General features: G+C 44.2%; 1 protein-coding gene across 1 annotated transcript in view; it reads left to right on the forward strand.

The window, feature by feature from the left end:
• Window positions 1–3,522: 3,522 nt before the first annotated feature.
• LNX1 (ligand of numb-protein X 1) overlaps window positions 3,523–17,598 on the forward strand; it is a 70,913-nt gene continuing 56,837 nt past the window's right edge. The window contains exon 1 of the mRNA XM_067297153.1: window positions 3,523–3,914. Coding sequence (XP_067153254.1) covers window positions 3,523–3,914 — 392 coding nt within the window. The remainder of the gene's footprint in view (window positions 3,915–17,598) is intronic.

Below are 17,598 nucleotides of genomic sequence, written 5' to 3' on the forward strand. Positions count from 1 at the left end.
CAGCAAAGTTTCTCTCTCTCTCTCTCGGTTGTCATTGTGAAAATAATCTTAGTCGCTTCAGCACTGCAGCACCGTTTCCAGCTGTACCTAATCTGCACCGGAGGAACCGCAGCATTGTTGTGTGTGGGAGCGGAGGGGCAGTGGGAGGAGCTGCGCTGTCAGGGTTCAGGCAAGAGGCTGGAAGGTGGCTACTGGCATGCCAGGTCTTCGGTCTCGCACTACCTGTCCTCAGTGAAGGTGCTGGCATCCTGCTGGCCCCAGTTCCTCACGCTGCAGCTGGGAGTGGTTACCCACCTCTGCAGGTGTGCATTCAATCCTTGTTTCACGTCCTCGGATAACAGGCAGTTTGGCCACACAAGGTGGTGTCGTGGGTTGGCTCGGCTTTATACCAGAGCCCTGGGTCGAGCTTTCAGCAAGCTAACAAGAGCCAAGCTTCAGATCCTCCTGCAATCAAGAAATAGCTGTTTCCATGCTTGGGAACATCACTGAAGCAACCAAGTTTCTGGAGTGAGCTTATTGTGATTTATGGTGCACAGGGAGAACACCTGTTTGGGCTGTTTGTGTGGCAACACAAGAGGATGTGACAGGAGAGTGGAGAAATGGCAAAAAATGGTGCGTTCTCCTGGGAACCCCAGGTGCTAGGCATTTCTCGAACATTTAGCATCCCAGAGTCCTTGCGAAAGGGTGTAATAGGTTCCTGTCACTCACTTCTGTTAGCTGGCTAGAGAATAAAATGGAGGTAATTGGAACAAACTGATTACTTGTGTTTTCAGAAGTGGCAGGTGGCCTAGCCACAGCCAGTCTGGGGTGTCATTACTGCTACACCAGTTATGGCGTTATCTGGTGTTTTCACTAGTATTACAAAAAGTGAACGTGACCTTGGGGATTTGCTCCCTCCATTGGATTTATCACAGTTGGGATTTGCCGGTAATTTGCAGGATTTGGAGGTGGATGCAAAGATGTCTCTTCTCACTCACCGTTGAGGCAGTGCAGAAAGGCAAGGGTGGAGGTGAGCTGTCAGGAGTGCTTCGGCTCTGTCCGTGCAGCTGTTCTCCCTGTGCACCATAATGGCTGGTGAGACGCTGAACAGTATTCACAGGTGTATTTTACCTGAAGAAATAAATAATAAATGCATCCTTAAAGATTCAAGGGATCAGAGACTTGTCCTTCCACCTCGATACAGTACCTTTGCATCCCCTCAGCTACAGGCAGTGTCACTGAGCGTGTGATGTTCAGTTTAAGATGGTCAGGCCAGCATATTTGCTGCAGTTTTGCCAGAGTGAACATGCTAAGTCTCTTGTGTAGTATAACTTACATATGCTCAAAATTTTCTGTGCTTTATCTTGATCAGAGTTATTCCATCTTGCTGCACACCAACGTTGCCTTAGGTATTTTAGAGATGGCTCTCTCGCTCAAGATTATTAGATGTAAAGTAGCAGTGACTGGCACCCTTACTTTAACCAAGGTAGCAGAGGTCTGCCCAATTTCACAGCCATTTTAAGTATAGCATTGTCAGGAATAGACAGGCTGGGTCTACTTCCACTTCTGTTGAAGTCCATGCTAATATTCTTGTTTTTGCGTTTGGCAGTAAAGTCAGGTTGAAGCTGGACCTTCTGGAAGTAGGAAAGAATTAAGCAATGCTATTTTTGTCACCTTTTATTGATTTCTAATTTATTTTATCGCTATTTTTAAAGCCACAACCCCGCAAATTCTAAATTCTGTCACTTTTTTTTGTGTTTTCTCTCTTATTTGAGCTTTTCAGTACTTATTCCAGGATGATCATCTTTGTCTTTTTCTTATTTCATTTTACTGTGTATGACAACCTAATAGGGTCAAATAATATGTTTTTCAATTCCTATATTAATATAGCAGGTTGAGTTGTTTTCTGCACTGTATAAAGATGCTTTTTCCTTCTGAAATAATTGTACATAAAGTTCTGCTGAATATTTTTATTAAAGGGAACATTTGCTGCAATATAGAGTATTTTGAAAATTCACAAGAATTCAAATGGCTGATGTTTTTAATACAAATGAAGCTACTGCTAATCAGGAGACAGAGCTTATGCAGAGCAACCACACAGAACTTAGTCTTGCGCGCAAGAAATATTATTATACAGACGCTTAGCATAATTGCTACATAAGAATAGGATCTAGCAAAGCATTAAAGTGAATGTTTGACATTTAAGCATCTGGATAGAGTTAGTGGGGCTATCATTTTACCTTTATGTCAGAACCCCCCTGCCATATTAAAGTTAATTTCTTAGGTTTGAAGCCCATGAGCTTTACTTAAAAGTAAGGTTTAGTTTTACTTTAAATGAAAATACTCTCTGTTGTAGTAGTCCTTTTTCTGTTTGTTTGTTTGTTTGTTTGTTTTATTCTTTCCCTCATTTGCCCTCAGACATGGGTGTCTGAGGCTGACAAATTGTCTCTGCAAATTAAGTCAAGCTGGAAGCTAGGGTACAGTGTTATGGCATAGCAACAAATAAGATTTACATTTTCAAGCAAGAGTAGTAATTAGGCCATTGCATATTTTATATCTTCATGTTTATTTTCAAAGAGGTCTATCAAAATAAACATACATGTAATGAGAAATAAGTGCTCCAAAGAGCAGTCAGGGCCACCCACAGTGCTTGCATCTTTAAAATACTAGCAGGCAGGTACTCTGGCCAGCACTTGCTAATTGGGTTTGTAGTTAGGGACATACTGGGTTTCTTTAATGTGAATTATGAAGGGAATAGGCCTAATCTTGAGAGATACAGCCCTTGGCCCTGTGTTATGAACATCACTTCAGCACTTGAGGTATTCGGTGCTTTGGAAAATAAAATATAGGTATTTATGCCAGCACAGATGACTGTAAGTGCTCAGCTTGAGGGGGAAAGGGTGGCCTGGCATCTCCCAAGCTCTAAATTCTTACAAGCCCATGTGCTTTTCTACCTCCAGTGGAGTGTATATATATTGTCTGTATGCCCATGTGTGTTAGGTTAAGTTACCGGTTTCTCTTTCTGTGCTGAGGAGGTGGTTTGGGCAGTAACCATTAATTTCTGCATGGTCTTGCACTGTTTGCTTACACGTGATGCTGCTGCTTTTCCAACAGAAGTAATGTGACCACTATAAAAAAAATCAGATGACTTGGACTGCAATTTTATGCTAATTTAAAGTTTTTAACCTTTAAATACCTGTAGTATTCTCCCTGTCTTGGTATCTTTCCTGACAATGAGAAAAAGTGGGTAAGTTGAGCTAGATGTAAAAATAAATAACTGAATAATTAAAGTGCTTGAAATTAATTATCTTTTTTTTCCCCTCTCCTTTGCCTCACTCTCCCATCCTAAAGATGCAATCCTTCCCTGAAAACTGCTCAAGTATTTTATATCCATTATAAGTGTCTTAAGAGAAAAGAATCCATAATTTTTTGGCTTTCTTCCCCACAGATCTGATGGCACACAGGCCTCACTACTGCTCTCAGAAATAGAAAGCAGGTTGGTTGTTTTTGTCTGCCTGCTTTTGAATTGCATCAATTCCGATTATGAGCCAGAAAGAGTCGCCAGAAGAGATGGAGGATAGCTCTCTGCCACTGTGCATCACCTGCGGCCACGCGCATTTACCTGAAGAAAACCACTTGTACAACTACATGGAAGAAGTGGATGATGATCTGATCTGCCACATTTGCCTGCAACCTTTGCTTCAGCCATTAGACACGCTCTGTGGTCACACCTTCTGCACAGCCTGCCTGACGAACTTCCTCTTGGAAAAGGACTTCTGTCCCATGGATCGCAAACTTGTGATTCTGCAGTCCTGCAGAAAGTCCAGCATCCTCGTGAATAAGCTCCTGGATAAGCTAATGGTTAGCTGCCCTTTCACAGAGCACTGCTCAGAGGTGGTGCAACGCGGCGACCTGGAACAGCATTTCCAAACCCAGTAAGTTTTTGTTGATAGATGGAGTTTTTTCACTTCTCTTTCTTTTCCTTGAGGGAAGGGAATAACATCTTCAATAAACTGATTAAAATAGTTAACATAGAGAAAGATTTAGCAAATTCAGTCCCAATGAATGCCTGTAGTATAAGGAATCAAGACTTGAATTTGGAAAATTTATTTGATTATATCTTACTCTCTTTTTAGAGCTGAATACATTCAAGGCACTTCATGCTATCGTTAGCAATTCTGTGAGGATACCTGGTGGTTAGCTGCATAATGGAAGCGTATATTTAGTCACTCGAAGAGATCTGTGAGTTTTAGGAAGCCGAACTATCATAAATATTTCAGTAGTACATTAAGGGTTTTATAATTGCTTTTTCTTCAGCCCTCTTTTGATTCACAAATGACCTATATGTGAAGTAGAGCAGAAAATCTTCTGGTTTGTATTGGTCTTTGGAGCATGGCTTGGAGCTGAGGGCTCCTTTCTTCCAGGTGAGCACTTTCCCACCACGCCGTGGGGCTCCTTGAGCCTTCGGCTCTCTTGTGCGGTGTGGAAGGCCTTCCCTTGCCCAGTTCCCAGCCCAGACTTACTGATCCCAGTGGTCAGGACACCCTCCCTCCTGGCTCTGGGAGAGAGATCTCCAGGGATTGGTTTGGATCCTCTGGAAGGAGAGAGCTGATGGTGAATGATCCTCCATTTTACTGGGTAAAAGCATATGCTGCTGCTTTTGTCTTGCATCTCCTCCTTTTTGAAAGGAAGAATGAAGAGATACCTTCAGGGCTGTGATTTCTGACTGCGGACAAATGCTTCTGCATAGTCCAGAGCAGAGCATCTCAGATCTGAGGAGAGGTGGTGTTTAAGACTTGACCTTTGTTTGCAACCTTTTTCTGTTGGCCAGTGAAATGACTTCCCCTGCAGTTTGCTGGCACGAGTCATGGTCCTAGGTGCATGCTTCTGCCTGTGCATTACATAGGAAACCCTGGGCAACCAGCTCAGGGTGCCACACGCTGCTGCTGGAGGGCAAGTTCCTGAACAGACACAGTACTGCTGAGTGTTGGAGCATCCCTTGCCCTATATGGATCTGCCCTTCGTGGCCTGAACCTTGCTGAAAGTCAGTGGTGCCACTTCGTCTCAGAGGGCATGTGAGCAGAGGGATGGAGCAGTAGTATCATGGTTTAACCAACCAGAAGTATTGACTGTTTTGCATTATTAAAAAGGAAAAAAAACATTAGCACTAACCCCCTTGCAAAGGGCGAGAGCACACTTCTCACATACTTGAGGCTTGGTGCTTGCACATTTGCAGGGGTTGTGCATGCTTTGGCCCTGCTGCTTCTGGAATTGGATTTCACTGTTCACAGAGCTGCTGTCTTATGGCTCATGGTGTTTAGAGGTGGTGTCAGCAGCCTCTGATCCAGGTCAGCTGTGTTCTTGCAAGGTTAGCTTTCTGTTTCTGAAGGGAAAAATCAGCCAGGTTGCCTACAATTTTCTGCCTTTGGTCAGTACTTCCCTGACATGCCTCAAATACAAATTTCAGCAGTAGTGCAGGTAAAAGGACTGATACTTTGCTGTGAGCTACTGTTTCTCTACAAATTCCAATGATTAAACCTTGAGACCTTAGTGCAACTACCCTTTCCCTTTGCCATGCATGTAGTTGACTTTAATGTATTCTAGATCCTCCCATTTGACTTCTTTTATCTTGAGATAATGGATCCTTGGCCATAAAATTAACTTTAAAAAAACTCAGAAAATGAGCAAATTGCAATTTTGTTTTTTTACATAGAAGCCAAACAGTTTGCACAATTCCTGATTTCCAGTGTTGACTCTCCTATGTGGACATGTACAAGTCGCTCCAGTGTCTTGGTTTCTCCTCCTCAAGATAGTAATAAAGATGTCCTTCTCATATGTGCCTTGCAGAATTGTGGTATTGTGAATGGAAATTTGATTCTGTAAAAGTCTGTCAAGTTTTATTCCAGTGCTTATTACTGAATGTCAGTGACCTGGATTTTTTTCTTGGGATCGTTAAGATTATATGCTTCTGGCTCACCTGGCCTGAGCCTAGCCAGCAGTAGGAAGAATTCTTTCTGTCCTGCCCCACGTAAGTCCCCCCCCACCAAGCTCCACCTTTGAAAACCTGGAGGAAGAGGGACTGGAGAGACAGAGCAGTGATCTCCCTCTTCATCAAATCTTAAAGCCTGTAAGGTAGTTCGATACAAGACAAAGCTACGCAAGCTGTGAGCTCCTTCCTTGCCACTCATGAAACCTATTTTCCTTCCTCAGATGGAGGGCTGAGTTACTGCAAGGCTGAAGGGCAGCCAGCAGGGGAGTAGGAAATAGTAGGTACCTTTGCCACTGGGGGTTTCACTAAAATTTTTATATTTAAGCCCATTGCTACTTCCTAGGAGGTGGGGCAGCCTCACTGCCATTCCTGTCTGCAGGAAGAATTAAGAGACAACTTTCTGAGTTTCAGCAGAATGACCCATATTGGGTCATTTTGAAACCTTGCGTCTGTAGGGAGTGTGCAGTGTTTTTATTTTTTAAATGCAGCATTTGTTAATTATCACTGAAGGTATTTATGCCTCTGCCTAATTTAATTCACAGAAGTGCAGAAACCTCCCTTGCCATCCAATTGCCACCTCAGAACAGTGCAGGAGCCGAGAAGGGCAGCGTGCTCTTCAGGCACCAGCTCTGTCATGTCCAAGCACATTGCAGACTGAAATGACAGCGTTCTTTTTAACTGTGGTGGATCAATAGGGGGGAGAGAAAGTGTATGACTCTGATGATGATAATAATAATAGCCTGATGCCTGTGGAGGGACCAGCTCAGACCCAGTCTGAAATCTTGACTGAATGTGATCAGTGTTCTCAGTGAATAAATTAAAGCAGGCTCTATGCAAGTCATCAGGGTAGTTGGCAGTTCTCACATTTCTTGCATAAATCAATCTCCAACCAATCCTGGTTCCCAGAGAGAAAACGAAACCTTGCCCTGATCAAAGATGAGGTCACTGATGGGACAAGGTGAGTTTGCTGTGTTTTATGTTTTGTAATTGAGGCGAGAACTTTAATTTTTTTTAACTCCAATTGCCACGGAGCATTGCATTAAAAGCATCCTTTTTTAAAGGAATGCTTTAATGTTTGCTCTTGCATCATTCAAAAAGAGCGAGAAGAGAGGTGTCCTTGGTTTGCTACATGATTTATATTTGCACAAAAGCATCTGACTGATTTGAGGAATTCAGAATGAGCTCCAACAGCCAGCAGTTGGCTGTGATCTTTTGCAGTGTTTTACTTTAAAAAGGTGTGGTCTTCTGATACAGCCTGCTTCAAAATTCCATGGGGGGCATTTTTCCCCCCTTTTCAGACAGCTGGACCCTTCCGTGATGGAGTTCAGCTTGTAACCCATCTGCTTGTGGGCAGTGATGTAAACGTACCAGCTGCCTCTGAAGAACCACTCTGAATACTGCAGGAGGCAGGTCTCTTCCCTGTGCATCATTCTGCTCTGCAGCATAAGTCACTGTCTCGCCAACCATGCTGTGCTGTCCCTAAACCCTCACATCTCCCCATCTGAGAGTCAGATCAAGTAATCCTTTTACAGGTCAATGATTTTTCAGTGTAGCTTCATTTCAGGGATTTAAAATTGATTCATAATGTGCCACCATTGCGTTGAGACAGAAAGGCTTGTTTAGAAGGGGCTTGGCTGCCACAAAAGCTTGGAGGTGTGTGTCCCACCAGCACAGAGAGAAAGTGGGAAGGAGGAGACCCAGCAGCAGTGCCAGCCCTGCACTGAAAATGAAGGCTCTTCTGTTGCTGGTCCTACCTTGGCTAAGTCCTGCAAACTACATAGACAATGTGGGCAACCTGCACTTCCTGTACTCCGAGCTGTGAGTACGCACAGTCGCGCTGTCCTTGTGCTCTTTGTCTGTCTGTGTTTCGGCACCACGGTGGGGAGATTCTCCCTGTGCCGCGGTTTGGTGTCTCTGTCTGTCTCTGTGTCTCTGTGTGTGTATGTGAAGGAAATTACAAAACATCTTGCCAATAGCTTAAAACACCACCACAATCGAGCTGCTTCTCAACCGAAGGGCTAATAATAGCAGTACTTCCCCATTGCTTTGCTCTCCAAGTGTGGAAGCAGCTGAGGCACGCTGAATGAAACAGTCTTTTTCCGTATCAACTTTGCTTTTCTGTGCCGACATTTTCAGTGGTTGTTGGGTTTCGAGTGTTTTCCATTTTTGAATCTGTGTCTCTTCTTTACTTTCCATAAATAGCCTCGCACAGGAGCTGGGCATAGAGGAGGGCATCACAGATAGACAACCTCAGCAGAGCCCTGTGTGTACATACATAAGGCTCTGTGTGTAAATCTGCATGGCTGTAGCAAAACACCAAGAATCCTTCCACCAGAAATAATTCACTTGAGAGAGGAAGAAAATTTCCTATGTTGTATTTGTGCCTGCAGCAGAATGTTATTTTCTCTCTAATGCGAATATCAGTATAGTGATCCATGTATATATATTCTTGTGTCTTAAAAAAATAAAAATCCCGGACAACCTCATAGCTGAGCTTTCCAACCCATAAAACAAATATTCTATGGTATGATCAGAAAATGATGCTAGTCTAATTTGTGTTTGGATGTTATTGCAATAATTATTTGACCTTTATGAATAGAAACAGATATTTGTTCCTGTATGTTTTTTAATTAATTTTGTCCTGTTTGTATTTTAAGAAAAAACCTCTAAAATATTCCTTGAGAAAATGAATGAAAAAGCTAATTCTGCTCAGAAATGAGAAATGACCATTTTGTGCCTACAGTAGGAATGTTTCAGTAACAGTTGTGGTTAGTACAAATGATATTAATTTACAAAAGGTTTTGTTTCTACCGTCAGCAGTGTTTTGCAGAAACAGAAAGTCCCCCTTTGAAATTATTGTGTGATATGCATGGCAACTATAAATAATTTAGTTATTCTTTGTGCCACTGCTCAGGATTTCTGTATGTGTTTTTAAACATTTGACGAATCTGGATTTGATGGTTACAGCTATGTCCTCATTTTAATTTAAAAATATTTTGTTTAAGAACTTTTTTTTTTTTTTAAAGGCCAGCTAAGCAAAGCAGGCTACAGGAAAAATCAAGCTGAAAACAGAGCAGATGAGCATTTATAATGGAAACAATGGCATCTGGGATGACTAGTTTCCAGGAAAACAAACCGATGAGATTAATCGGAGCACACGTGCGCACGCAGCCTCATTGCTTTTCTTGGGAAATTCAGGTTCACTGATTCTCCAAGGATAAAGGGCTGCTCCGTACAGTAGTTTTTTCTCTCTTATTTATTTAGCCCTCTCACCCACAGAAATGTTAGTCACGCTGTTCTGGAGCGGTTCTGGAGGCCGTGGGCGCGGGCTTGGACGTGCATCCCTGGCTGTCAGTAATGGGAGGTGCAGTCCCTGCCTGGTGCCGAGCCCAGGCCGCCCCCCAGCAGCGGCCGCGCCGACTGCGATGTGCCGGCTGTCGCGTAATCCGAAGGGGCGCTGGGCAGCTGGAGCTGGTTTGGGGAATTTTTCCTGCTCTGCGTGTGCTCGGTGCCTCTGGCTACGGCTTGGTCCTGCACAGGCGCTGCCGCCCTGATCTGCAGGCTGTGTCGAGGCCCTCTCTAATAACAGCGTCTGAAAGAGGAAGACTGTTTTCAGTCCCAGTTAATCAGTTTGTATTAATGTTATGACCTACAGGTTGTTTCTTCGGTTGCTCAGGCACTTGCGTCCAGGACGTGTTTTGTGCAGTTTTGCAGGTGTGACGGGGTGAGCGCTGGCATCAAGACGAGCCGGCGCCCGGGCGCAGTGCCCCTGCCCTTGGTGGCCCCAGGCCCGCGGAGGCGGCTTTTTAATCCTTCCCCAAAGGCAGCTGAAGAGCCACCACCCGGTGTAGCGTATCTGACAGCTTTCCCCACGGCTCAAAACTAGATTGTAGTAAGCAGAAAATGTTTTTTCATTATCGCGCTGTCTTTGGTTGCAGGCCAGGACAAATATTGGCCTCAGTCAGGACGCGTTATTTTGTTGGCTGGCACCCACAAAAGATGCCGGCCCTGGGAAGCCGGGGCCAGCCGGGAGAGCGCAGCAAGGGGACAGTCAGGAGAAACACGGGCGAACAGATACGGCCACTGCGCTCGCCACGAGAGGCCAAATACAGCTGCTGGGTTTCGCACTGCGCTCCCGCTCATATCACCCTTCTCTTCTCTTGTACCTTGTTAAAATAAAGATTAGGTTGTTAGCGTAGTGTTCAGTGGAGGTTGCTACGGTTTGAGGGCGTTTTTTTTTTTCTTAAGTGCAGAATGGGTTTGGGGAATAGGGATTACAATATAGCCTAAAGCCTTTGGAGCCTGCGTCTCCGGAATCTATTTAAGAAATAAAGAGGAGTTTAGAAGAGTTGAAGAGGAGAAATGAAGTTGGGTAAAGGCTGTGTTAGACCTTTGCACCTCAGTCAGATGTCAGGCAGGTGGAAATAGGTGTGTGCATGTTTTGCAGTGGCATTTCATGGGACAGATGTGGAGTGCTGCTGTTTTTAGGTTTCTGTGTTAGCAGTTCGATAATTATAGGTATTCTTAGTGAGCAAATATTTATCTCCTGACACTGTCACCTGCACTAAAACCACTTGCCTGGCCTTTGTTGTCCCTCCTTTGCCCCCCACCAAACATCTCAGCACTTATGCTGCTCTTGTGATTTGCCAAAATGTTAATAGCAACTGTTGTTAAGCCAGGGTGCTCCCTCCTGAAAGGGGGCCCATGAAAACCCCCTGCAGAAGAATACAGATCTGTGAAGTTTCCCTAGCTGAGTCTCCGGGAGGGGGTAGGATGTATCCACAGAAACCCAATAGCTCTTGGCATTGTAAAGGTCTGTGAGGTCCTTGAGATCCATGGAGACCCCGTCCAGCTACACTGTCCTGGATCCGCGCCTTCTCCTTCAGATCCCAGTGAGGTGCTGGTAGTACCGCTGGCACCGCGAGATGCCTGCCTCCGCTGCTGGTCCTGTTACTTCCGAGAGTCGTGCCCTGTGCAGCAGGGTCTCACCCTGCAGAAGGGATCTGTACTCTTGGACCTCAACAGACCACTTAGAAATAAAATGGTGAGGGAAAGGATGCATGACTAGACAGTGGAAAACCTCTCCTTGTCCCTCTGAGGACCTCAGTCACATGGAAAATGTTGGTTTTCAATGTAATCCCCTTTGGACACGTGGCCAGGCTCACCAGGTGACTGTCCTGGGAGGGTGCCCGGCAGTCTGCGTGCTCAGCAGAGGTTGAGAGCTGGAATAGCTGGGTTTGCTGGCAGTGCTTCGCTCTGAAGATTAGACTGCTCCTGGCCTTAGTCAGCACTGTTAATCCACTACATCTACCCCACTAATTTGAATGAACCATTTTTTTTAAATCGATTGTTTGTTAGAAGGAAATGCACAACTTATCTGCTACTTCTGCATGCTAAAAATTGCTTCTTTTTTTTTCTTATCACTCTTCAGTTTTACGTGAAGCAGTCAAAGAAATCTCACCAAATTAACTGGATCAAGTTTCCCCATATAACTTTTATAGGATAACTACTCTCTTGCATTTCAAAACAGCACTTTGGCTGGAATAGCCAGTAAAATTTAGTTTCTCTGTTCATTCAATTTGAAAAGAAGAGACACAAGCGCCAGCTGTCTTCCAGTGTCTTTGGGCATGTCTTTTTTATGGTAAGCACAATTTAGTTCAAGATATTAGGTGAAGGGAGAATTCCATAGTGAAAGATAAGAGTTGAAAATTATAGTATCTGCTTGTTTTCAAATCAGCTAATTCCCTCAAAGATCCTCATTTTCAGTACAGGACCGATGTGATGTTTACAGAAGTTGCCAGAGCAACATTTAATTTTGATCTTATGATATCCTTCCACACGTGGATGTCTTTGCAAATACGAACATCCCTGCATCTCGCACACATGCAGTTCCTTGTATGCCATAAGGTTTGCAGGATGAAAGAGCTGTGCCCGATGGACGTGTTTGTGGGATGGGCTCCTTGTGGCTTGAGGCTTCCAGTGGCTGAGTCCTCTTGGCCCCGTTCCAGCATACAACATACCCACGCAGTTCACTTTTTTTAACTTTTGTTCAACTTGGTGGTGGTCAAACTTGTGTCTGACTTTAAGCCTGTGCTTATGAGTGTAGCTGCACTGAAATCAGAAAGTGCAGGAGCCCTTCAGGCATCTGGGCAGTGCATATTGCATGCAATATTTGTGACAAAATTGGTAAGCCTGCAACCCCTTTTCTGCTAATGTGTTAATCCATTGCGTGGGTCACCTGTTAGCATCCTTACTCTGGGCAAAGCTGTGCACATGAAAATCTGTGTCAGAGTTAAGCTGTGAGATTAATTTAAAACTGGAAAGTATTGAGACTAAAGTTTAAAATGAATGGAAAGATTTGTGAATGAAAATATAAACAAAATATTTAGAATATTTACATTAAATAGCCAACACAAAGCACCTTCAGATAAAGAGTGAAGAGTCCTTTTCCAGTATGCTAGAATTGGATGCCTTTCAGGAAAAGCAGAACTAACATGAATTAAAGCGGAAAAGCATTGGTCCATTGAGGTCTGTCTGTTAGCTTCACTTTTATGCTACAGCCTTGCAAAGAAGCCATGACGGAAACATGGTAAATTCTGGTATCACTGGGGCGGCTCCTGATCTGGGCATCATCTCCCACTGCTGCCTTTAAGGCTTCCATTCAATGCGAGCAGCTACCACAGCACAGATCAGCAGCAGACGCTGGCTGCTGTCAGGCTCCCTTTCTGCTTCTCCCCCAGCTCTCCGCAGGGGCAGCAAATCCTCCCGGTAGCTGTTTTTCCATCAGACGTCTGGGATCTCTCTCAACATTTCCAGCAACAGTTAGTGTCACTTCCCCAGCCCAAGGTGGTGCCCCCCACCTTGTGCTTGACCCTAGGCCACCAGCCTTCTTGCTCACTCTTCCACTTCTGCTCTGCCTCTTCCCAGTCCTGGCCTCTGCTTAGTGTCTGTCCTGGTCCATAACTGTGTTTATTCCCTCCACCCTGGCTCTGTCATTGCTCAGCTGCCGTTCTTCTCCCTTCCTCCTGCCCCCTCACCAGCTCTATTTCCTGCTGAGGACAGATGCACAAGTATATAGAAAAGCTGCAACTGTGTAACCCGTGGGCACATTCCTGTTTACTGGTGCACACAGGGTCACAGCAAAGGCGCTGGTGTGCTTCAGTGCTCACTAGGCTAAGCAAAGGTCTTGCAGGCAGGGGACTGCATTCAAGATGGTGCAAATTAATAAGACTTTAGGAAGTTAAGCAACAGTAACAATACTGACAGAGCAGCTGGGTTTCTGTGGGGGTGCTCCCTCCTCTCCCTCCTGACGGGCTCTTGCTCACACTCCTGAGTCTACATGGGCCTTAAAGACTGACACCACTGTCCGTGTAACACATATGGGAAACCCACAAATTTCATATTGGGTGAATACCACGGTCAGGGCTGTATTTGATTGCTGTGCTCTATGAGAACACTTACATACACCTGAAATAAGATTTCTTACAAACAGGCGAGATAGGGTGCAGTTGCCAGCACAAGTCCCTGCTGTACCAATAAGTTACCAAGGAGGAGGCAGTGACAGGGAATTAGGGAGCAGGTTGCAAACCATCTCTTATATGGCTAATCCACACGCCATATTGATTGTAAGCATAACTGGCAGCCAGAGGTAGGAGTTTACCTGAGATTTTCAGCTTGAAAAGTAAACAGTGGTCCTTTTACATTCATCTTCGTTCCTCCATGAAGAAGAATATTTCCAGCCCTCAGAACTGCACAGTAAGGCTTGACATTGTAGTATGAATATGACTTGAAAGCCCCCAAGCCAAAGACCAGGTAGACAAACTGCAAATATATTACATTATTCTTAAAAGCAAGGAAAGAGTTTTAGTCCAAACTCATGGTGTTGAGGTGCCCAGTTTGAATTTTCTAACTATATTAGGTCTGGCTGTGCTGTATTCAGGACTGACACACGCTATACTGCTAGTATAGGAGGTACAATGAAAAGTAGTTACTTCTACTTATCATGACCATCCTGAGACCAGCTGTTCTTTGATTGGGGACTAATTGCACTCTGCCAAATATGCAGTGTTTTCCATGGAGCAGCAGGGTGGATTCGCTCTCTCTCCCCCCGCGCTCTGCCCCAGTCTCCCAGAAAAGGTACCATTCTCTGCACATCCCGCCTGTTTCTGCAACCAAGGGAAGAGTGCTGCATTTTCATGACATGAGTAAGGGACTGTTATCAGTTGGTATTTTTTCCCCAATGTTGTGATTCTATGAGCAGAAATAAGTTTGTCTGAGACAGCTCTAGCAACCAAAAACACTTTGAGAACTTTATGGATTTGTTGATTCTGCCTGGGAATTTTGTGTTTAATGAAAGCTGGCGTTTCTGTTATACTTTGAGAAAGATCCTGCCTTATTCTTTCTGTTCATGCATGAAGCATGCCTTACTCCATTCACAGCCTCCTACACACACTTAAGATCAGAATTAGACCTTTTACTCTGCTGGCACATTTTCTCATGGCTGGAGCCTTCTGGCACCTTTGGAAAAGGCTGATGTTGGCCAGTGTCAATCACAACAAATATATTTTATTGCCAAAAGTAAAACCTGAGCTAGCTGGTAAAGTGAAACCATGCCAAGCTGAAAAGATAATGAAGTAATGGCTGGCAGAAAGGTTTATTTTCATGAATTAATTATGCCTCAGTTATGTCTGAACCTACCTATGGGTGGGTTCTTGAAGGAAGTGACCTTGTATGCCTTGCCTATATAATGGGGCATGAAAGGAGGAAACGTTCACCTTCCTGCAGGCTGGTTCATGACAGGTGATCCGCTTTGGGATGGGACCCAAAAGGGAAAACCCCGAGGCAGCCCTGTGAGAGGACGGTGGGGTGGGAGGAAGGAGCAAGCTGAAGGGAGTCGCAGGAGGTGGTGGTTGTACGCAAGCAACAGACTCATTTCTCCTCTGACATTAAACTGCGCTGTCCGTATGCTGCGAGTTTGGCCGACCTCCGCATCTCTCTGACAATTAACCTAGTTTAGCACTGGCACTGGCAGCATGACAAAGATAATTTTCCTTGAGCTATTTCTCTGACAAATCTGGTGGAATTGGGCTGTCCTGCAACACTAGGATAAATGCTGTTCTTGCAGTGCTCTTGTGCCCATTGTAGATTAAATCCTGCTCTGAATACTGGTTCAGTACAGCTCGTTTCATTGTAGCAAAGCAGACTAGTAGGTTTGAGGATTTTTTTTTTTAAACGCTCTTGACCTTTTTGGAGAATCTGCCTTGAAGGTCTCTGGTTTACGAAGCAGCTGGCTGTGTTTCGTGACCTTCTCCATGAGCAGAGCTATCGTTCAGGAACTAGAATTGATTTTCTGTGTCTTGGCATGTGACTGGAGTGTCCAGACTGTCCCCTTGAGCCATACAGTGATTGGGTGTGTGTGCACAGGATACAAACACAGAGATTTTGCAGAACAGCAGTGGCAATGTTGGACTTATAGTGTAGACTGTGTGTCAGCATAGATGTGGCTGCTTGAGGAGTCATATTTAAAAAGGAGGTCCCTTCACATTGAATTGCTGTGTAGTGGAAGTACCTATTTGTAAGTGGCATGTCGTATGTCCTATCTAAAACCTCTCAATCTCAAAAGAATTCCTGGCTCGGAGCTGAATTCTGTTTTGGGGTAAGAACATGATCCTTTTTTACATCTTAGAAACCTGAATTCCTCCTTAGACCTTAGCAAAGTTGTAACTGGTGAAGACTGAATTTAGGCTGTGAATCCTTGGGCTATCCCTACGATGTACTTTATCCATCCATGTAATTTATTAATTGATAACTGATTCTGAATATAGATTGAAGCAAGTTCAGTAGCAACTTAGTGAATGAAATGATTGGAGATTACAACAGGTGCTGTACAATATTTACACAAAAAAAGAATTGTGAAATTTCCATAACCTCTACATATTTTTCAATATATTCTCCCAATATGAAGTAAAAGAGGCTAACTAACTGTAGGCAAATCAAGCCATATTTCCGGGAAGTTACTCTTTCCTTTGTGTTGAATTTCTGTTGACATCACCATCAAACTTTATCGATAAAGTCTTGCTTTTCTCAGCGCTGCAGACAGGCACAATTTTGCAGTCATCAGACAGCATTGACCGTATCTGCCCTCGTATTTATTCTCTCTTCTTTTTATCAATACACCGAGTTTGATATAGCAGATACCAAGGTGAGGAGGAAATAATCACCACTGTCTGTTACAGCCTTGTGGAGTAGTCTTGCTTCATGGCACTACTGTGACACATGGTATAAGGTCAGGTTAAGAAAACATATTTGCAGTTTCTAGATCTCTGCTCATTGTAAAGAGAGAAAGAGAATTTGACTCCTGTTGCCTTCTCTCCATAGAAGAATACTTTCCTGCTTATTATATATTCTGAATCAGTCTGGATTTTTTTTCTATTTGCTCTTTCACCAACTCACTGCAAATTATTTATCTAAATAAGGTAAAATAAATGAACAAAAATGTCTTTAGAGTTATAAATTTCAGCTATAGCATTTGATCAGTAATGCATAATTCAGGCTCTTTTCTTTCTTTTTCCATATGTGATAAGCATTACTGTTATATGTTATTTTTAACATTCAGTTAGTATTGGTGACGTCCCACTATGGGTTTGTTTGTTGGTTTAACCTTCCTTCCCTTGTAAAATGAGCAGTGGAATAGTTTCATAGGAGCATCAGCAGAGACCTCCTCGCTTGAGGATTTTATAAGTCAACAACATGAAATGCCAAAAAATGTCCCACATGCGGTAGGCTTTTATGGAGAACAGATAGGCGTGATCAACCCAGTCTGTCCTGTCAGCTGTAGGAGAGCCACTGGAAGCAGAGTGTGCTGTGCTACTGCCATGATGTGGGGATGTGTAGGCTGATATGGTTGGGCAAGGCTGTTTCACTTGATACGTACCGGACTCTCCTACCAACAGGTTAAATTACAGTCAGAAATAAGCAAGCCGTATATACAGCAGACACATGTTGTAACACAGTCATTCACCAAACAGGTTTTGCAGTAGCGCAGCTGGAGCTGGGATCCCAAGAGATGGCTGTGACTTGCCCTTGTCAGCTCCCAAAAGGAGCCACACCAGTAATTTTGGTTTGAACTTTTGGCCTCAGAGCATTACCTGGATGGGGATGACAGCAGGAAGATGGCAGTGCTGGAGAAAGGATGAGTACAGTCCCTCCCCCAAAGCAGTGTGAATATGGTGGGGTTTCTCTTTTGCTCTTGGCACTGCTGGGGTTACTTTTGCCATCAGGATCTGTTGCGGGGTAGAGCATAGTTGAAAGCGCCGGTTGCTGCTGCTTTGCCTCAACCCAGAGTACACTGGAAATACTTGTACTATTAGCCAGATCAACCTAGATGTGCTGAGAAGATCCTGCCCTGGGTGTCCAGGGCTGATTGCTACAAACCAGTGCCATACGTGTGCGCTCTGCAGCAACCTTGGCATAGGACTGGCAGAGTCCTGCAGCCCCCAAACAGCTGCCAATATTAGCAAAGTGCCATGTTCTCCTTGTCTGCTTTCCAGCTGCTTTGTGTTGTCATGGGTCGAAAGTATGGCCATAGGAATGTACTTCCCTTGGTGCTGTGTCTCTACGTTTTTGTCAGT

This window comes from Apteryx mantelli, chromosome 5 (assembly GCF_036417845.1).
Source record: "Apteryx mantelli isolate bAptMan1 chromosome 5, bAptMan1.hap1, whole genome shotgun sequence".
Lineage (NCBI taxonomy): Eukaryota > Metazoa > Chordata > Aves > Apterygiformes > Apterygidae > Apteryx > Apteryx mantelli.